The 22,405-nt window shown below is 40.5% G+C and overlaps 1 protein-coding gene across 4 annotated transcripts in view; it reads right to left on the bottom strand.

Moving 5' to 3' along the window:
* Positions 1-4,506: 4,506 nt before the first annotated feature.
* Ints10 (integrator complex subunit 10) overlaps positions 4,507-22,405 on the bottom strand; it is a 32,479-nt gene continuing 14,580 nt past the window's right edge. For 2 of the 4 annotated variants that reach the window (XM_076853621.1, XM_076853620.1), the window contains exons 11-17: positions 21,723-21,805; positions 20,571-20,723; positions 17,533-17,641; positions 12,812-12,891; positions 11,415-11,577; positions 10,191-10,284; positions 4,507-4,862 (exon numbers count right to left, since the gene is read on the bottom strand). In XM_076853621.1, the coding sequence (XP_076709736.1) occupies positions 4,706-4,862; positions 10,191-10,284; positions 11,415-11,577; positions 12,812-12,891; positions 17,533-17,641; positions 20,571-20,723; positions 21,723-21,805 (839 nt within the window). In that variant the 3' untranslated portion in view covers positions 4,507-4,705. Of the gene's footprint in view, positions 4,863-7,193; positions 7,273-8,102; positions 8,180-10,190; positions 10,285-11,414; positions 11,578-12,811; positions 12,892-17,532; positions 17,642-20,570; positions 20,724-21,722; positions 21,806-22,405 lie in introns of all 4 variants that reach the window. The other 2 variants (XM_076853622.1, XM_076853623.1) reach the window with 2 other exon arrangements.

The raw sequence follows: 22,405 nt of genomic DNA on the forward strand, positions 1-22,405 counted from the left end.
GAGGAACAGGGGAATTGATATTATTCTCTAAGATTATATAAACAAACAACAACAAAACAAAACCCCCAAAATATGGTTCCCAAAGTACGATTGATTGAATTGTGACAACCCGAAATAAATGTTAAGGTTCTAACCCCAGCACCTTAGAATCTGACCTTACTTGAAAGTGGGGTCCATGCACATGCAACTGGTTTATATGGGGTCACACTGGAGGTAGGGCTATACCTCCAGTATGACTGGTGTCCTTGTAAGAAGAGGGAGACGACCTGAAGAGACACACTGGAGACCCCCACAATGACAGAAGAGATCAGAATGGTGCATCTCAAGCCAAGAATGTCAGTGGTACGGCCAGCACGGCAAGCTGGTGAGGGAAAGAGTGTTCCACCGGAGTTTCAGAGGAGCCTGGCCTTGATGACATCTCAGTTTTGGATTTGTAACCTCTTTAGCTGCAAGATAATAAATTTCTCTTTCTTTTAAGCCACCAGGTTTATTGCACTTTGTTACAACAGCCCCAGGAAACTAATACCTAAGAGCCTGAACAATTTGTGCAGAAGTGGTTAAAAAAGATGAGATTACAAGAGAGCAAGAGTTCATGAGGATTTTTTTTAAAAAGATTAAAATTGTGAGAGCACTGTTCAGAAAACTCGTCTTAGGGAGGCAAGCATGGTGTCTGAAATTTCACCATTAGGACCAGGTGGTCAGTAGTCTTGGGAGAGGTAAAATATACAACTTTCACAAAGATGTATGTGAATTCCTTTGACAGGTGGAACTGGAGTAAGCTCTAGGCTATGACTAAAGATGAAATGATGAGAGGGAACAAGTCCTGGGAGGGAAGGGATAGTGGTGCCCAAAAGGGAACTCAGAGCCCACGGAGATGGGGCCGTCTTCAGCTGTGGTCCAGTGAACGCTGGGATGGAGCCTCTCTTGTTCGTGTGTTCACCTCCAGCACCTGGTTCACACGTCCTACTGACTAGTCCTCAACAGGATTTGTTTGCTTTTAAATGTCATCAAATTTCCAGGATGCCTCTCAATCTCAAAAAGATCTTCATATTTTAAGTTCTATAAAATTGTTTCATCCTCCTCTTCTTCCTCCATGCCTGTCTCCCAGTGTCTTCTTCACACCACTAACAGGCCTACAGTCCAAATAGCTGCATGTGGATCTCCTATTTACCAACTTCCTGGAGGTAGAAAACATGCCCTGAGTTTTATTTTTCTATCTTTAGTTATCTCATCTTCAGAGTCCAACACCACAGCAAAAATATGGAAGCTCAGGAGGAGTATCACAGAGTGGGTGGTCTAGATTCCAACCTCTCAAGCAGAGGTCAAGCTCCATGGGCTACATGACCTCAGGACAGAGACTGGACTCCTTAAAGCCTCAGCCTCTTCATCCACATGTAATTCTATTGGCCTCATGGGGTTATTACAAATGAGAAAATACAACTGAAACCCTTTGCCTGAAGCCTGGCAGATAACTAGTGATCAGTAAATGTTAGACATTATCTAATTAATATATGGACCAATCAGAATTCATGTTGTCCTCTACACAATTTGGTGTGTTGGAATCAAGTTGGTCACTTGTGAACTGATCTTAGCCTGGGCTCCTCTCTCTTTGGTTGCTAATTTGCAGAAAAGAGCCACTCTGGCAGAATCCTGAGACTCTTCAATTAAGTGTGTCACAGGAAGAAGCCTGTTAGGGGCTTGAAAGTGGAAGAGGAACAGTGGGTGGCACTGGAAAAGGCCATCCAGTGTTGTAGAGACAGATGAGACAAGGCACCGAAGATAACAGGAAACAGTTTTATTTGGCTGCAGCCAGGTTCAGAGGGCACAGCTTTTGCTATAATCAATCAATCCCCTGAACCCCAAGTTCAGGTAGTTTCAGAGTTTTATACCCAGCATGTAAGGGGAGGGGCTCAGAAGTTCAGTCTGAAGTTCACATAAAAGCTGATTTTTCTTTTACTGTTCCAGGCAACTTAACCCTTCAAGGACAACACCTGAGAAGGGGAGAGCTTCTTCTCCCCTTCCTTTCCTCCCTCTGCCAGCTGTTACCATGGAGCCCAGTTGGTAACTTCTCTTATCTTAAAAAATGTAGACATCTCTGTAAAGCCCAGCTCAAGGTCAGAGGCCTTGTTTGTACATTTCTACAAACTACTATACTGGATACGTTTGTGAAAAACTAGTAAGGGGGTGTCCAGCACCTGGAGTGCTGATTTCTTCCCGACCAGTGGCCAAGTAAAACAGGGCAGCATGAAAATAGGAGTTTATCTACATTGAACTCTTTTGCAGAGACTCTTTTGCTGACAATCCTAAAATCAGCCATGGTGAAGGTTTCTGGAGAAGCCCAGTTAAGACTTTTCTGTGGAGAAAGGGGGTGCCACTACACCAGGCCAAACCTTGCTTCCTTGATTTTTGTTTAAGGATTGCTGAGGTATTGCTTGATATTATTTTGAGCGCCAAGTTTAGCAGAAAATATCATAGACTGCCATTACTACAATGCTGAATCTATAACAAGTTGTTTTCCAATTTACAATCTTAAGTCACTTCCAAGATGGGTGGTTCCTGTCAATCAGTTCCTTTTACTGACTCCTACTGTGGCTTTAGGTGAACAACTGAAAGTTCAAGAGCTTAACTTAGAGTTAATAAAAGCATAAACAGTTAAATTTGGGGAGAAACAAAAATGCAGGAGAAAAAGGAGCCATAGGGGGCTGGGGTTGTGGCTCAGTGGTAGAGCACTTGCCTCACACATGCGAGGCCCTAGGTTTGATCCTCAGCACCACATAAAAATAAATAAATAAAGGTATTGTGTCCAACTACAACTAACAAATAAATAAATATTTTTAAAAAAGAAATAAAGGAAAAGGAGCCATAGAAGCTATACTAGAGAACGAGGTATCTCCTGCCAGCAGGATCATACAGCGTTTGTCTTGTTTCTGGCTCATTTCATTTAGCATAGCCTCCAGGTTCTTCCCTGTTGTTGCATACAGCAGGATTTCCTTCTTTTTTGAAGGCTGAATAATTTTCCATTATTAGAGCAGAAATAAGGGCAGACACTGCATGATTCTACTCGTATAAGGCACTTTCTCTTATGTGGCTTCTATGACTCCTTTCTCTTTCCTGAGTTTTTGTCTCCCCCCAAATGTAGTTCTTTGCCCTTTTATTTTATTGTATATCACACTTTATTCATTCACTCATCAACCACAAAGAAGCAGAGAACAGTGGTTGCCAGGGGCTGTGAGTTGAGGACCTCAATGGATGTAAGCTTTGGTTATGGAGGACAAATAATAAAATTTAAGAGACTGGATCTCACATTGTGTTCTTACCACTCAAAAAGAGATGAGTGAGAGAGAAGTCCCCTTTTTGGCAGCAGGGCCAAAAAACGAGCCCTTCAAAACAGCAAGGTCAAGCCTGGACGTCTGAGTTCCTTACTTTGGGCATCTTGTTGATCCTCCCCTCCAGTTATATACACCATCAACTCTTCATGAAGGCTTTATTGCTCAATTGCTTTTTCCTCTTTGGAAAACTCTTTCCTCTTTGCAAAATTCCGCAGTGGACAACAGAAGGCAGATGAAATGTACAGACATAAATGCCACAGGGCCAAGGAGCAACTGGCTTCAGGGCTGTATTACTATTCTCTCTCTGCTTAGTATCATTGTTTGTCTGTAGTTTGACTTATTTTTAGAAAAAGAGGTCCCTTCTTAGCACTTCCAAGATTCCACCCAACTCTGGGTTGGTACTTTATTTCACATTATAAAAATAGAAATCATAACCCCTGATTAGCTGCTTAGGAACTGCAAAGTGAGCTCTCTCTTGCCGACTCTTAGGCTATCCTGTGGGCTTTTCACGCACACGCAGCTGAAGAGCATTACAGAGCACAGCAGCAGAGCCACAGGGGTCAGACTCTAGGCCCTGAGAATGACAGTGGCTGTTGACAGTGCCCTGGAAAGGTTGGTTAGTTCCAATGGCACTGCTTTTCTTGACAAGCAAGGTACTTGATAATGGATGTGCCAGTTAACTTTGAATCCTGGTTAAAAAACAGACATGTGGGCTGGGGTGGGGCTCACTTTTGCCTAGCTTGTGTGAAGCACTGGGTTCAATCCTTAGCACTACATAAAATAAATAAAGTAATCGTGTCCATCTACAACTAAAAATATTAGAAAGGAAGGAAGGAAGGAAGGAAGAAAGGAAGAAAGGAAGAAAGAAAGAAACTGACATGTCCTTCTGTAGCTATCATTTTTCAAAGGCGGGTGTGTGGAGAAACCACTCACCCTGGTGCAACTGGAAGAGGCCAAACGTTAAGTTAGTATGTAATACTTACCAAGGCTTCACTACAGGAAATAAAACCTTGAGATCAAGGAAGGCAGATGTCTTTTTAAGAATCTACATAATAAAATTCATTACTCATTCAGTCGTGCTGAGTCCCCCCCCTCACGCTTGTAAGCGTAGAAGTTGCGCCCTGGTTTAGATATTCACAAGAACTAAATTTTTTAAAACCTCAAATTTTAGGATGATTTTTATTTACAAAACAGATGGGTTCTCTTGTTTTACAAAAATTACAAAAAGTGACTCTTGAAAATAGAAGTAGCTTCTTAGCTCTCAGGAACTATGGTTAAGCGACCGAGGAGGAGCTGGACCCCGGGTCCTTCTTTTAGAGGGCTGTTGACAGCCGCACTCATCGCCCTCCTGCGGCCTCTGGAGCAGAGGCCCCGGCTCAGGTCAGAGTCTGAAGGAGCAGGATCTTCTCGTTTATGCAGAACCTGTGCAGCACCACCATCAAATTCTCACCACAGCGGGAGACCTGGCGCTCCATGGCCAGGCGGAAGTCCTCCTTCACGCCCTTGGTGATGCCGCGAGTGACAGTGTGGTGCCTGAGGCAGCGGACAGGGAGACAGATGGAGAGCAGGCGTTAGCAGCGGCACCACTGCCCAGTGCTACCTGGTAGGAGCAAAGCCTGCCTCGTTTCTAAGCATAATAAGTAAAACGTTCTAATCACATTTTTAAAATGAAAAGAAAGAAAAGCTGCAACCAGCCAACCACTCCTGCCTGTTCTTCTCAGAAAGCTAGAGGCACTTTCCCACCCTAAACCAAGTTATTTTAAACAGCTGAATGTTCTTGAATTGCCACCTGCTTTGCTTTTGAACTGCTGGAGTCTGGCGGTATGCATCCCCACCGCTGGCCTGCACACATTTCAGTTACTTGGGGTGGAATGGTTGCTACCCACACTGGCCACAAAGTGCTGTGTCCAGCCGGGACAGCAGGCTCTGGAGAGGCAGCAGCAGAGAGGAGGGAACCCAGAGTGCGCCAATCACTGAGGACAGTTTCCACCGGGGCCCCTGCGGCTGGTGCTCCCTGAAGGCTTGGAAAGGCCTGGGCCTCAACACAGCCGTTGGGGTCCCTGCTGTCCCTCTCCCAGAATGCCAGAAAAGGGAAGCTCCTCTGAGCACTGCGCCCATCCAGACTCTCATCTGTTTGAGAGAAAGCAGGGGGACTTGAGGGTCCTGAGACAAGAATGTGGCACAGGTTGGGAGAAAGGCAGAATCACTGACAGAGGCCTGCAAAGTCCTAGAAAGACCAGATCTGTCCAGCAGACTTGGAGGGCCCTGCGTGGAAGGGTCAGTGGGAACACAAGCAAAGTGCTCCCTGTGTCCCAAAAGTTGTGTATTAGAAAAGGAAATCACAAATGAAATCCTGGAAAACTAAAGACCACAAAATGCAGAGAGGAAAAGAAAAATCCAGCAAAAAATCAGTGGACTCGATTAAGAGGAAAGGATTCTGGTTACTAGTTTGGTAATAAGTGGTAGACTGAGACAGGCAAAAGCCACCATTGTTCCCTGCCCCTACCGCCTAACTCTCTTTAGACAAGCTGGAAAGTGAGATTTTCATGTAGTATGCAAACAAAACTACTGATCATTCTAAAACGTTTGTTTTTAAAAATTTGTATGAACTATATAAAATAAGTGCATCAGGAGGCATAAAATTGCAATGCAATAGAAGAAAAAAAATCAGGCTTTGTTAGACTAGTAAAGATATTACAGAACATTCTACCACACCCATGGATTTAAAGAATTATGCAGTGAAACATCGGGCTGTGGGGAAAACGCCAGCTCTTTGTGGACTGTCCTAACCCAGTCTGGCTAGTGAACTCAGGAGCTGGGACATGGTGTCAGTGGGGTGGAGGCTCTGGGTTCCATTGGGAGCAGATGCAGACAATTAGATGCAACCTTGATCCTGCTCTGCTGGGTCCCAGGCTGCAACCTCACATTGGAGGCGATCCTCAACTCAAACGAAAGTAACTAGTATATATTTGCAGGCAGTAAGTTGAGGGGCAATTTCTCCCCTTAATACAATCAAAATGTAATTAAATGCTCCATTCTGCTGAGCGAGGTCCAGCGGTATTGTTTCCATACATAAAAAGTAGCCCCACATGATGATAGTTCTAGTGGAGCCTCTATCCCTTTAGCAAGTTTGATGAACACGAGAATTAGTCATGTACTGAGGAAAGATGTTCCAGTCAGTGATGGGCCACGTGGGTCCCATATAACCTAGGTGTACGTTAGTCATATCACCTCCTTTTGTGTAAGTCCCCTCTATGATGGTCACATGATGCAGAAATTGCCTAATGAGGAATTTCTTAGAACTCATCCCCATCAGTAGATGACAGATGACTGGAGTTAGCTTTTATGGGTAAGAAAAGGATAAACTAGCTATTAAATATGGCATATTTAGCCTATCAAATATTTTCAATTCAGAAAGACAAGGTCTGAAAAACTAGCATCAGTGTCAGGAGAAAGCTGTGCTAATGCTTATTTACACCACAGACAGTATGGTCACTAATATGAAAATCCACGAATAAAAATTTACTTAAACTTCAGCATTCCTAAATACTTATGACTGAAAGCTTCATGTTTTATCAAAAGTGAATCATAATTTAGTGCTTAATCTAATACAGCTTTATATGAGTATTTTTTCCAGATCCATAATGATTTTTAAATTCGACACAAACACACTGGCAACTTATGGAAAAAAAATAAGAAATGTTACAATATTACAACCAGATGGTTTGCCAAGGAATGCGGAACAAATTAAAAAAATTAAATAAAGCATGAAAAAGAGCACTGAGGAACAAAGAGCTGGAAACCATGGGCAGTAAAACATGTTGACACACAGCACACTATGAGCAGGTGTTTTCCACTTGGTACCTGTCAGCAGTCTGTATGCTGGGCTGAAGCACAGGTAAGAATTCCTGCTGCAGTAACCCCATGGGAGGGCTAGAAGGCCTTTAAAAAACAGCAAACAGCAGCATTCAAACACCCACACCAACGCACCCTGCACTGCAAAAACAACACTCCGGAGAAGGTACACAAGACTGGAAGCGGACTGTACAGAAACTGTAACCTGGACAAGCCCCTGGCCACGGAGTGTTTTTGGGGAGACTGGGGAGAAGCTAGTGAGCCCTCACTGCACCCGCTGCTGGTGCGAGTCCAGAGGCATCTTGGTTCCTGGTCCCAGAGCTCAGCCCATGTGAGATTTGGTATTAAAAGCCATCAGTGAGGAAGAGGACGATGCAGTGTGACTGGGTAGTAGAGGGGAGGGGTCAGCATTTGAGAAGACACGAGTTCAAATCCAGCCTCCTTCACTCTGCACTCTTCTCATGCCCACAAAAGTCCCAGAAATACACCTGGTGACTTTGTGTGACCACCAGGGACAGGATTGAAACCCCAGACTGAGAGGGCCTTCCAACAGGACTAGAGGGGCTGGCAATGTTTCTGATAAAGCGTGAGTTTGAAGTCCAACCAAGTATTGAGAAAAGCAACTGATGGGGGAAAATGAGTCTGGGACCCATGGCTTTGCAGAATTCTGTAACAACAAAGATTTAGCATATTAGCTGGTATTCACCTCATTCAACATATCGTTTTCCATTTTAACCCAGTCTAATACAACTGCGATACTGCAAATATCAGCATAGAAACATTTCTCTATGTTAAAACACTTCACGTAACAGATGAAGAGCTTATCTCTCCTTTAGGTCAGACACCAGGTGCCCTTGGGGTTTGTACTGTACCTGCTTGCATCGGAGATGCCACAACTAGGACGACTCACAACCTTACCCAAGGGGAGGAGCTGTACACTGTTCACAACATCTCTGCCACTCATCTGGAGGGACCACCCACAAGGTCTGCAATGGCTTCAGAGAATTTGTTTGGAACCCAAAGGGAAAAGGAATATAGATAGTTTTATTCAAGAGTCTAATAACACCTCAGTTAGTAAAAGCTCACTGTCTTACGCAGTTTGCTTCTCCTCTGTAGCTTAGGTATATGCTATCTGAAATACAGGCTTCAACTTTATTTTGAGACCTACAGAGAGAAGACCCAGCAAATTCCTACAAGGTCAGATCACTAGGTAACAATCCCTATTCCTGTTTCCAAACCAATGAAACTTCAGGTTTCCTAAGAGGCTTGTCTTCTACAGGACACTTGAAGAAATTAAGTGTTAGGCAGGTCAACATGGGAGAGCCTAGAACTGCCCCCAAAGCCTGGGAATGCAGTCTGGGTGCCCTTTATACAAACAACCCCTCCTAGTGACACTGTCGGGGTATTTGATGCTTCTTTGCTTTAATTCCTTGTCCTAGGGATTGCCTGCATGTGCCCATGGTACTGTTCAGTTCAAGAAGAGAAGAGAGGCTCAGAACAAGGAGGACTGAGGTTCCACTATGTCTGACAGCCCATTCTCTCACCCATCCCCCAGCAGTGAAGCAGGATCTAGGTGATGTGTTCATCCTCTGCATATTGAACCCATGTAGGTGGAGTCTGGTTCTAGCTGAGGATCCTTCTATGTTAGGACCATTTGTATGAGGATTATTGATTAACTTTTAAGTTAATTTTTAGCTTTATTAAAGGTATATTTGTATATTCTGTTTCAAAACCTAGGAATCCTAACACAAAAGGGGTTCTCTGGGCTCTCATATCAAAAAGTGATCTATTTCCATACAACGTCAGGAGTACTTTGAACCATGCCATTATTTATTTTTCCCATAGTTTTGATTCACCATCTTAGGAAACTGAGGGGAGAAGGGAAGATGAGCATGCCAGTCCATCTTGCCTAAGCCACCTTCATGCATAAGGGTTTCAGGTTTTCAAAAAAAGAGCATTTGTCCTTTTGTTTTAAGTGTTTAGAATATTTAGTATCATTTACAAGATGAAGGGGACAAAAAAAAACAGTTCATCCTCCATTCTTTAGAATGGATTCCACCAGACGCTATCGTTTGCTAGGACATAAACAGAAATGTTTGCTATGTGTCAAATTACTGTAGAAATCCAGAATAAATGTTTCTTATTTCCCTTCCTCAACATTTCTAAGACTCTCCAAAGACAGAGCAAGATGTGAATTTTTGCTTTCAACAACTAGAAATTCTTTTATTCCACACTGAGGTACTTTCTTCCCACTCGGGGTCAGTCCCTTGCAGTACCTCTAACACTGACTTGCAGACACACTGAGTATGCAGGAAGCAAAGAAGAAGTATGAAAATAAAACTGCACGTGGCACTCACAGCAGGGAGGAGATATTACCCAAACTACAATGAAGATCGAGGAGAGAAGCAAAATTATGAGCTATTTAAAAATCATAAATGGTCACTAACTTCACATTTTCATCTGAGCCAACCTGAAATTTAGGTAACATCCTGTGGTATGGGGGGCAGGCCTGAGAGCCAGCACCCCCACCTTCACCTGGGGACAGGTGGCTTCTTTCTGGAGGTACTACAATGAGCTGTTCCACTTTGTGCAATATAAGCAATGAGGGTTTCAAGTATAGTTTTATAAATAAAATCTGTAGTTTTTCTTAATAAATTTTCCTAACCCAGAACATCTTTAAATATGGTTGCTCTTTGTTAAAAACCCTTTGTCTCATCAGAAATTTACAAAATCAGTGTATATTTTGGAAAGAAAAGGAACCTTCTATCTAGTGAAGAAGTTTGACAGAAATACTCCAATTTAAATATTTTTTTCAAAATATCCTTTAGTTAAGAAAACACAAGTCTTTCAAAAGATACCCAGAATCAAAATGACCTTCAAAAACAGAAACCAGGTTTGGTTTCCTTTCTATTACATTTTGAAAAGGTACTGAAATTTACATATAGTTCACATAAGTACACAAAAGGTGAGCACTTGGCTTAGAAGAGCAAAAGATAGTCTACTTACTTGATCAGCATTCCTTGATTTGGGAGTAATTCCAGATGAATCTTCCCACCTTCCTGAGTTCTCAAGTAGGCAAACTCCTCCAGCATATCAATGTCTGCAGCCATATTCAGGTTAACCACACGTAAAGACAAGGTCTCAGTGCTCTCAGGTGGGACTGGCTCCCAGCAGTTGACAGACTTGCCCTTCGAATCCCACTAATGATTGCAGAGTATCTGAAATCCAGGTCTATCGGATTCCAAAACTTATGATTCTTAGATCAACCCAGCGGCCTCATAAAGAGAGTTCTGGCTTCCGATGTGCCTGGCTGAAGAATATTAGGAAAATGTGTTTTTTTCCAGTGATAATTTAGCAGAGTGTACATGCTCATAAGAGCAAAAAACATTTTTTTTTTCTTAATAAGAAATCAAAGAGGCGTTTGGTGTGGGATGGACTGTTTTGTGTTATAGAACATAAGTCATAAAATACCTAGTGTGGCAAGGATTCTTAGGGAATGCTTCAGGGAAAGAAGGATCTGTGAAACTTGCAAATTTCATGCAAAATGTTGATGACATTCACATACACATTTTTCTGGGGAAAAGCTATATGACTTTCATTAGATTCTCAAAAGGCGTCTAACAGTTTTTAACTCATTGCTCTGAGCACTTGGACAAAGACCTAATACATCTTATAACTCAAAATAATGTGTTAAGCAATGAAATAAAAATACCCAAACTGGTGTATAACCTTCAATTCAAAGGTCTTTCCCTAACTGTGAAATAAAGCACTGCCCATTACTGATACCAGAACCTTTGGTGGGTGCTCATTGGTAGTTGTGACAGTGTGGCATGATGTACTAATAAGCAATCTCAGGGGACAGTCAATGTCCCAGGAAAGGAGAGGAGGGCACTCTTTGGGTAGATGAAGGCCAGGGTACTATCATTTTCTATGGCTAAACCAGCCAGCCTGGGCTTGTCCACAACCTGTAAGTTATTACTTCAGGCATCTTGGACACCTTCTTAAAGGTCAGTTAGAAGAGAAAAATGAACATGGTTGTTGATACTCCTGATGCCCTGAATTACATCTTTGAAGCCTTTTAAGACTTTTATGAAACCAATTGTCACAGCCCCACTTTTAATCACCAATCTTTCCCTTTTTCCCCAAAAGAACCAGTATTTTTACCCAGAGTGGTTCATTCATTTTCTAAGAAATTAGAACCTGTTGGCGCTTTAACAAGAAAAAGGATACTTGTAACATAATTAAAAAAATTCTCATATTGGAAATTTCCTTGTTGACAAATCTTATTAACAGCCTTCAAGAAAAGATTCTCTCCTCGTGGCCACTCCTGCTGAAGCAATACGATCACATGCCCCAAAGCCATGTCATCTCTGTTGTCTGTGAAAGCTCTAAGCTGCAAGACAAAGATTTAAACCAGAAAGAAATAACAGGGAAATCTAAAATGCACCAAATATTACCTCCTAAAAAAATGCTGCATATACAAATGTTTGATGATGATCATTAGAAAAAGAAAGGAACAGAGTAGAAAATAACTGCCTTCTAAGGAGGGTAGATCTTAATCAGAGAAGCTGGAGACTCCCTCTGCAAAGCGGGCAGTTGCTGGCAACGCATTTAACTGGGAGTTGGGCATTCATGTGTGACCTGGAAACTTCTGATTTTGAACCATGGCTAGGTAAAGTTAAGTCATCCGGAATAACAGAGGAAAGATTCTGGAGACCTAAGGGGTGAGTGGAAAAGATGGGCAAGAGGCCATCTATCTAGGAGAGAAGGGTTTGAGGAGAACATGAGACTGAACAGAAAGAAAGGCAGTGAGCAAGAAGGAAACATGAACTAGAGAAATAACCAAAGGACTTCTTGCTTTAAATGGCCAGCATAAAATCATACTTCAGATCTTTCTGTTGCTCCAAGTGGTTCAGAGCTAAGTTAGGGAACGGATGCTCTACAGTGGAGAACCAATAACATTACTGCCTTACCCACAAACCTCTACTCCAATCTAAGGCTCCGTTCTACCTACAGCCAGGACGCTGGTGTCCTTTCAAAAATCCTTGAACCTTTCCAACACTACTGGATCTCTGCTGGCGTTCATTCTCATGTCTAAAATGCTTCTACCGGGGCTGGGGTTGTGGCTCAGTGGTAGAGTGCTTGCCTAGCATGTGGGAGGTACTGGATTCGATCCTCAGCACCGTATAAAATAAATAAATAAAATAAAGGTATTATGTTCTTCTACAACTAAAAAAAATAAAATGCCTTTATCCTCTATATCTTTATAATAAACTTATCATCCCTCTACAAACTCAAGTGGCATTTATGTTTCTTTCTTCTATAGCTAAATATAGTCTGACCTGTATATTAACTTACAAAATATTTACTGAGCCTTACTATAGGCAAGGTTATTTGCAAATCTGTTCCACTATTATTTGTAAACTTCCCTATTCATCTTTATCAACTACAGTTTTTATTTAATATTTGTTAATTCCTAGCCCCTGTGTTTTTCTCTCTATATCAACCTGCCCTTTAGAAGTACTAAACTAACAATCGTTAATAAGGTTCTCAATTCAAGTCATTCCAAGTCATCAAGACATTATTGCAAATTAAATGTTTTTTATGCTAATCAACTTAAGGCTTACCTTAAAACAGGCTAACATCAAATGCAGGCAGTATGGCATTATAGCCTTACTGGTACAGGGCAGAAGCTTCAGATCAGAACCTAACAAGAGTCCACAATGTTAATGAATGCTATAATCCAAGAAAACAGCTTTGAAAAAGCAAATGCTCAAGAAGCTTTCCTTCTAACAATAAAAAGGATAAGCAACAGTCACATGGTTCCTAGTACTGTTAAACCACAGTTTATACTCTGGGATGGTGAAACTGGTTTCTAACGGTTTCTAGCTTCATTTTGCAATCTTTTTTTTCTTTCCTAAACTCACATAAAGATTTGATTTTAAAATTATAAAACATCTCAACTATATTCAGAAACTGAAAGAGAGAATATTGTAAACACTGTGCTCATCACATAGTTTTATAAAACATTAATATTTTGCTTAATTTTAAAAGATTTTAATACCAAATATTACAAAGTCAGTTGAAGCTTCTTATGCATCTTTCTGATACCATTCTCTTCTGTCCTCCCCAGAGGTAGTCACGGTTCTCAGCAGAGAAGAGTTTGCAGTACGTGTGGCTGTCATTCCCACACGTACTGCAAACTCTTCCTCATCAGTCTGCATTCATAAAAGCTAGAGGAATGTTTTGCACATTTTTGGCATACTATATGAAATGGTGGCATACTCTATGAATCCTTTCACAAGGTGCTTTTTTTTAACTCAATCTCATGTGTTTCAGATTTATCAATAATAATCCATGTAGCTACAGTTCACTCATTTTCAGTGTTTTACAGTATTCTGATATTTACATATATCACAATGGATTTGTTTTCTTTATGGTAGATAATGAGGTTTCCAACAATTCTGAAATAAATATTCTTTTTTTTTAAATAAATATTCTTATATATGTTTTCTTGTGCACCTATGGAAAAAAAAACAAACAAGCATTGGCTTTTAAACAAAGATCCCAAACTCTTCATTTATGGTCTGTGTTCTTTATGTACAACAGCCTTCTCTACCCAGAGGCAAGAAGTAGCAAGAAATCAATCCTTCATTTTTGCTCTTCCTGATACATTTTTCACCTGGGGATCCTCTACAAACTTAACACTTATTTTCTATCCAAAACAAAAGATTTATGAAATAATATTTATAAATAATACTTAGCTGCAGACATTGAAAAATATTCTATTTTATTAAGAAAGAAAATTCCTCCAGGCACGGTGCTGCACACCTGTAATTCCAGCAGCTCAGGAGGCTGGGGCAAGAGGATCGCAAGTTTAAAGCCAACCTCAGCAATTTGGCAAGACCCTAAGCAAATTTTGATATCTGTCTCAAAATAAAATATAAAAAGGGGTTAGGGATGTGGTTCAGTGATTAAATGCCCCTGGGTTCAATCTTTAGTACCAAAAAAAAAAAAAAAAAAAAGAAAAAAAGAAAATTACTGTTTGAAACTCATGATCCAGTGGGTGAGGACCCAGTTTGAAAAACACCAATCTAAAGTACACAACAAGGAGATGAGATAAATAACTAGGTAATGATATATTCAATTTGGTAATGCTCAAATAGTTTCCAAAATGGCTGTATAATTCTACACACCTTCTGTCCTGAGAAATAAGTATTGCCACTTTTTTGTTTTTGAATTCTTAAGAGTATACAATTCAGTGCCTTGTTTTAATTTGAATCTCCCATGGTACTAACAGGAGGAGAACCTTTTTAAATAGCTTTTGGTAATTTGGATTTCTGCCTCGATTACTCTGTTCTTCATATCCTTTGCTTATTTTATGATGTGAGGTTGGTTCATTATTCTCATTGATCTGAACTGGATATTAAGTTTTTGCTGATTTTGTGTGTTAGACAATTTCCTGGCATTCTATGGCTTATCTTTTCAATTTACTCGTAATATCTTTTGTTGGCATTTAAATTTTAATCTGACAAATTTACTCATTTTTTTCCTCCATAGTGTGTGCTCTTTGTAGACCAACCTACTTAGAAGGCATAAAAAAATTTCTTCTAAAAGTTTAAAAATTTTAATTCTCATATTTAAATCTTAAAATTTAAAAGATTTTTGTGTAGTGTGAAAGAGGAAACCCATTTTTTTTTTTACAACTGAACAATTACCTGTCTCAGTATCATTTACTGGATAATTGCATTCTTTCCTTACTGAATTGTAATGTCACTTTTTTTTTTAATTTGGGGTTTCATTTTTGCAGTGTGGGGACAGAACTACCAATGAGCTACCCCTGAACCCCTCAGTTTTCTCTGCTATTCCACTGGTCAAGATTCGATCATCTGACCCACCTAATCTGCTTCTGTTTCGCATGGATACTTGATTTTTTAAGAAGTCTGGGTTGAATTGATTACTTTAAAAACCTTTGTTATAGAAAACTTAAACCAACCATAAAACAACTGTCTAGCACCATTTGTTAAAAGGCTTCCTAGCACCACTTGTTAAAAGGCTTCCTTTGCTTACTGAATTACTTTGGTACTTTTGTCAGAAATCATCTGACCATATCTGTGTGGCTCTACGCCTGGATTCTCCACTGTTACACCTATACCATTCTGACAGCTGCATTTTTATACTGAGTAGTACTTATCATGTAGCCTAAGTCATCCAATTTTGTCTTTTTTGAAACTGTGTTCATAACTCTAGATTATATTTCCATATAGATTTTTATACTCAGCGTGTCCCTTAAAAAAAGTCTGCTGGGGTTTGCTGGGATTACATTGAATCTATGGACAAATCTAGGGAGAAATAGTTCCTTAACAAAAACTGAATCTTCTGACTTTGTAAATGTGATCTATCAATTGTCAAAGTTCAACTTTAATTTCTCTCAGAAATGTTTCATAATATACAAAGTGGAGGTTTTACATGTCTTTTATTGAATTTGTTCCTATATGCCTTATTTTTTAGGTTACTATAAACAGAAACAAAAAAATTTCATTTTTTGATTGCTTATTACTTGCATGTATGAATTGAATTTACTCTTTTGCATTGAAGTGTCTTGGAAATTTTACCTATTACTTTTTGTTTTGTTTTTGCAATGCTGAGGATCAAACCCAGGGTCTCATGCATGATAGGCAAGCTCTCTGCCCCTGCGATACATCTCTGGCTCTCCCCATTAGTTTTAGTAGCTTTTTGAAGATTTTACAGGCTTTCCTACATAGCCAAGTATGTGACTGTGATGTCACACCTATGAATTGTCTTTTTAAATCTTTAAAGCCTTTATTCCAATTTCTTAGCCTTACTACACTGGCTATAATCTCCAGAATGTTGAACATGAGTGGTGAAAGCAGACATCTCTGTATTAGAGGAAAGATTCAATATTTTATGTTAGACATGATTCCCAGCGACTTGGGAAGCTGAGGAAGGAGGAACGCGGGCTCAAAGCCTGCCTCAGCAAAAGCAAGGCGCAATTCAGTGTGAGACTTCACCTCTAAATAAGATACAAAATAGGGCCGGGGATGTGGTTCAGTGGCTGAGTGCCTCTGAATTCAATCTCTAGTACCAAACACACACACACACACACACACACACACACACACACACAAAGATTTTGAGAACATTTCCTTCTTTTTCTAGATTGCTGAGATTATTTTTATCACAAATAGGTACTATTTTCTGTGTCCATTAAGAATCAGAATGATTTTTCTCCTTTAATTGCTTCGTGATGAACTACATTGTTTGGTATGTTAAACTGCCTTCACATTCCTGGCACATTGGTCCTATGTATTATCCTTCTCACACATTGCTATATTCCATTTGCTAATATTTCATTAAGTATGTGCATCTGCATGCATGGTAGAGACTGGCCTTTAATGTTCTTTTTTTTGTAAACGCTTATTTGATTTTGCTATTGGGTTATGCCGGCCTTAAAAAATGAGCAAGTAATCTTCGTCTATTTTCTGAAAGAAATTGAATTGGATTGGTGATATATCTTCTTAAATTGATAAAATTCATCAGTAAAGTCATTTGGACCTACAGTTTTCTTTGTGGGAAGGTTTTGGATGACAAACTTAAATTTTTAGCTATAAGGACATTCATTTTTTCTACATTATTTTCTGTCAGTTTTGGTAAGTTGTGCTTTTCAAAGAACTTCTCCATTTCATCTAAATGGTTAAATTTATTGGTATAAATGATTCTCTTATATTGTTTGACTTCAGTAGAATCTTTAATAACATTTACCTTTTCATTCCTGAGAATAATAACTTGTGTTAATCTTCTTTCTGATTAATTGTTAGAGGTTTATCATTTTATGAAAATTAAAAAAAAACTATTTAGGGATTTATTAATTTTCCTTATTTGGTTTTCCACGTCATTGATTTCCATTCCTGAATTATAATTTCCTGTCTTCAGTGTTTTGCTTATCTTGTTGTAATTTTAAGGTAGAAACTTACTTATAAATTTAGTTTTTCAAGCAACATGAAAGTTGACGTAAAGCCCAAAATGGCCCTCGAGGGCTGTGCGGAGACAGACTTCCTAATCAGTCATCTACAGTTTTCCTAAAATTGGCCACAGTAGGAAAGAGTTCATTGATATTCTTCAGAGATACAGACCAAGGAAGTGGGGGCTTTGGAAGATGGGCTGACAGCTGCTCTGTGAAGAACAATCTGGAAAGGCATTAGCTTTCCAGAAAATCCAGTTTGGGGAGCCCTGCAATCACGTCGTCTCACCAGGAACTGTAAAGCACACCTCAGCCTTACGTCCTACAGCTATTTTTACCAAAGAATAATAAGACTTGTCACTGTACCTTTTCTAAATTTGGGCTTCACTTTTGAGGGCTCCTCCTGTGATTTGCCTCCATCTTGAATGGGGAGTACCATGTAGCACATCAGGTCAAGGACTTTCTCACACGTCATCTGAGGAACATAAAACCAAAAAGAATGAACCCGATGAGCTTTCTGAACTGAAACAAATAAACAGAACGACTAATATTTCTAGCAAATAACCAGGCATCAAGATTCTGCCTTAACACCGTGGTCTCCGAGGGAGCACCACCACGGTCTCCCAGGGAGCCCACCACTGGCTCACAGCAAGTACTGAGAAAGTAACAGCAAGATTTAATCTACACACTAGAGGGGAAGAGAATCCATTCTTTGCTATTAGAAAACAAAAGGACAAAACTTAAAAATTAACCAAGTATTAACAAAATCACCAAGTGTTCGACAGCACAGCAGGATCTAGAAGAAGAAGGGTGGCCCTGCCTCATAGCCATGCACGCACAGGCTAGAAAAATAACAGAAACACACTGGCCAGACCAGCAGGAAAAGCTCTGGGCACAGAGGTCATCCTGATCTCAGCTTTACAGGGGTGAGGGGGGATTCTCTAAGAGAAAAAGAGGCTGTGAAAGCAGGAGACAGAGATGTGAGGAAGGGCCGCATCTTGGTTTGGGTAGTTTACTTGAGAGGAGAGGGTAGGGACCACACAGATGCAGACTCTAAGGTGAGAGAAGCAGGGAATGCCTGGAGCAGGCTGGATCCCCAGGGGAGTGGCACTGCTGCTCACCGGCTTTCTGTCTATTCCAATTCTAATGCCAGTGGTCAGATTCCCTTTAGTGAGCACCTCCTTTATTATCTCCATGTTGCCCATGAGGAGAGGAGCTTTAAACCCATGCTTCCCAGCCTTCCTCATGGCTTGGCAAACCCAGAAAACACTGTTTGCGTGGCTGCTCCAAGTTGGCAGCCACTGACCCTAGCAGTTCTAGCTGCCCTAGGCCACTGCCGACTGCCCTGAGGGCTCAGGAATCCCTGTCTTAGCACATCTGGGACCCATCAGTGGCCATGGGGTCGTGAAACTCTAGCTGAGAGATAGGTAGCTTGGTGGTTAAGAGGTAGTCAGTCCAAGGGAGGCAACTGGCCCAGCATCCCAGAGCCAGTACATGGAGTGCCTTCCCCAAATGTCTACTGTGCAACGTCTGGGCATAACAATATTATTTTAACCTAGATAAACATTCATACTTTTCTCTCCAACTCCAATTGTGCCACCTCTGGATGCAAGGATCCCACACACCCCACCCCAAAGCCTGGTCCAACACTGAGCTCGTAGAAAGCTAACACTTCAGTAAGTGGAATGAGGAAAGCAGTTATCTTAGACACAATGACCATGATTTTATAAGTTTGGAAAAAAGACTATCCTCAGTTGAAAAGCAGAGATTTGGGTGGGGACAATGAAAATAGTTTAATATCATACTGGAAGAATTAGAAAGACTGGCTTGATCAAGAGTGAACCATGACTTCAGAGTTCCACATCTAAGGGTTGCTACTGTGGTCTAAATGTCTGTGGTGCGCACTCCCCCTTCCATCCCCCCGCCCCAACAAACTCATATATTAAAACCAAGCATCCAATGTCAGAGTACCAGGAGGGTAGGGCCTATGGGAGGTGAGTAGGTCATGAGGGTCTTACAAAAGGGACCCCAGAGAGCTCCCCTGTCCCTCCTATAAACCAGAAAGCAGGTTCTTACTAGACACTGACTCTGCCCACACTTTGACCTGGGACTTCACCTGTAGAACTGTGAGAAGTACATTTCTGTTTTTATGAGCTACTCAGGCTATGGCTATATTTTACAGCTGCCTAAGCAGACTAAAACAGCCAGAGAATTAAGAAAACTCACACCTGGATGGATGCAGTCTGAGCTGAAGAGAGGCATCCAGAGATTCAGGAGATCTGGTAAGTTAGTCACTGCAATAGAGGCCTGAGGGTGGTCAGCTCAGAAGTGGAACCTGAAGCCCTGGCCTAATAACATCTATAAACTTATGTTATATACCTTAGTACAAGGAAGAGCAGTACGTCATGTCTTGGTAATTCTATGTGGCATATATTTCTATATATGTATGCATGTGTATGTGCGGGTGTGTATTCATATACATATACCTGAGGATAAATTGTGCTCTTTCAAGTTCTCAAAAGGAATTAACTGAAACTTAGAATTAAGTACCTGATAATTGCATGAGTAATAATGGAAAAGCATCTTCAATTTTAAATGTACAAGTTTACATATTACCAAATTATTTCTGCAAAAATCATCACAGCAATTATAAATCATTTCAGAGTTCAAGTTAAAAAATTAGAGACTTTAATCACAAAGTAACAAATTTAACATAGACATGAAAAGAAATAAGAATCTGTGTGTTAAATAGTGGCCTTAAATTTATACAGTACCTACATACATAAAAAAATCTTATTTTAATTGAATTAAAAAGTTTATTGTGTATTCCTGCTGTGCAAATCACTGTGGTAGCTGTTATAAGAAATTCAAAGGTAAAAACTGTGGTCCCCACCCTGCAGCAGGACTCAGCCTCTGGAAGCAATTCACAAACCTGCTCCTGCAATACTCTATGGTGTCCTCAACACCCAAAAAGAGAACCTGAGGTTTGGATGAGCTAAATATCAATCCTCCATTTCCCATTAGTGAAGGCCTCTTCTTTCTAAGCCCAACAGAACTGATTACACTTTAAAGAGATGTGATGCTGAAAAATAAATAAGAAAAATAAGATAAAGAGACACCAGGCCCAAAAAAAAAAAAAAAAAAAATTAAATTGCCTTCCAACAAAATTGAACCATGAATAAGAAATTTGAATTGTACTGAACTAATTTTAGGGAAGTTATGCTAAAGAGAAAATTAAGTAAAATGAAATCACTGTGGTTTCTGCCGACAGATTAAGCACTAAATCCAGGCAGAAAGATCAAATGTAGAAAAACATGCACTGAATTAAAAAGCCATTCTAGGGAAGAGAAAGCGCAGGGTGGTCTGGAGTACCTTGGGCTCCACGCAAGGTGCCCAGCACTTACTCTGTACTCCCCCAGGGCAAAGTGACAGGTCGCCAGCTGGATGAGTGCCCTCTGATGCTCCAAAGTCCCCTGTCCTGTGATCTGTGGCTGAGACAGTGATCCCTGGAGAGCTGCTAAATGATGGAGGCTGGCTATCGCCTTTTTATATTGACCCTAAGAGAGAGAGAGAACAGCAGGAGGAATAAACAATGCCATTAATACCCAACAAATACCCAAAGCTCCCAGAGTAAATACAGCTACCAGGAAACAACTACAAATAAGTGACCTCTGTAGCATCAGCTAAGTAGAACAATAGGAGACAGCAACAGAACCTAACTGACTTACTTAAAGCTAGATGAAGTTCATTATGGAAGTATTTTATAATACAGTTATCCCTGGGAATCATCATGGGATTGGTTCCATCTGTAGATGCTTAAGGCCCTTGCATAAAACCTTGTAGTACTGGCATATAGCCTACATACTTCTCCCTTCACACTTAAAATCATCTCTGATTACTCACAATACATAATACAATGTAGGTATTACACATATAGTTGATATTGTTCAGGGACTAATGACAAGAAAAACAGTCTGTGGGTTCAGTACAGACATGATCTGTTTTCCAAACATTTTTATCCACAGTGGGTCGAATCAGTGGATGCAGAATGCCTAGATATGGAAGCTGACTATACAAAGACTTTCCTTCCTGGTCTTAAGTCTTAAAACTAGAGAGAGTAACACAAGCTCTTGACAGAAATATTTTACTACTAACGCCATTTGTCCTTTACAAAGGTTGGATGCAGCAACCTCTCCATTTCTACAACTCATTAGCAAATTGTCTGTGTTCTAGGCCTAAGAAGCTGGTGAAGGGCAGGCTGCATTCCACCAGAGCAGAGGGAAGAAGGGCTGAGAAGTACTCATCTTCTATTGAAACTAAAAATTGCACTTCCACTGTGCCTGGACACACCAAGGGCAACATGGGAAGGGATGTCCTGGTCATTCTGGAGGTACTTGGAGGTGAAAATGGATCGTAATCCCTTAGCCAATGAAAACTGAGGCTTGTGAATGAGCAACAACGCAGCCCATGGGGGAACACGACGCGCCTTGTAGGTTAAAGTCTGATTGAGACAATCATCATTCTGTGCAGACACGGGAACCCGCATACCGCTCTACCTGGTAGATGATCATATCCGTGAGGAAGATTCTTAGCCATAGCCACGTATCCGTCTTCCATGCCAAACAAATTCTTGTAAATTCTAAGTGAGAATTCAAAAGCAAATTCACCAAAAACATGTAACATAGAAGGGGAAATGAAACTAACAAACCCAGCAAGTAGGAACAACAGATAAATTACCAAGAGCTGCACAGTAACTTCGGACTAATTTCTAAAACCACATTCCAGAGCTTCAGTTGGAAAGTAAAGTTAGAACATAACTCTTATCAGTAATACACAAGCAGCATTTTTTATGAGACACCAACATGTGCAAACACACTTTATGTGCCGAGGGCTAAGCTCTTCTTGTATTACCCATTTATCTTCCAAATTACTTTACTCTCCACTGAAAAGGTCCACTTCATTTTCACCCAGTTAAAACAATAAACATACAATGATACCAAGAAGTTTTTAAAAAATAAGTTTATAATCATGGGAAAAATCTCCTTCAAATAGTCACATATGTATTCCTACTTCAGATGCAACAAAGAGAAACTGCTTGATGCTTCACTGACCTAGGAAACATGACATGACACACCTGCCCACGGGCTCTGTCTTAGCATGTGACAGGAGGCTGGGAGGAATGTCCACTGCTACAAGGAAAGCATCAGGCCTTGATTCCAAAGTACAGTAATGATGCTTG

The sequence above is a fragment of the Callospermophilus lateralis genome, chromosome 4 (assembly GCF_048772815.1).
Source record: "Callospermophilus lateralis isolate mCalLat2 chromosome 4, mCalLat2.hap1, whole genome shotgun sequence".
Lineage (NCBI taxonomy): Eukaryota > Metazoa > Chordata > Mammalia > Rodentia > Sciuridae > Callospermophilus > Callospermophilus lateralis.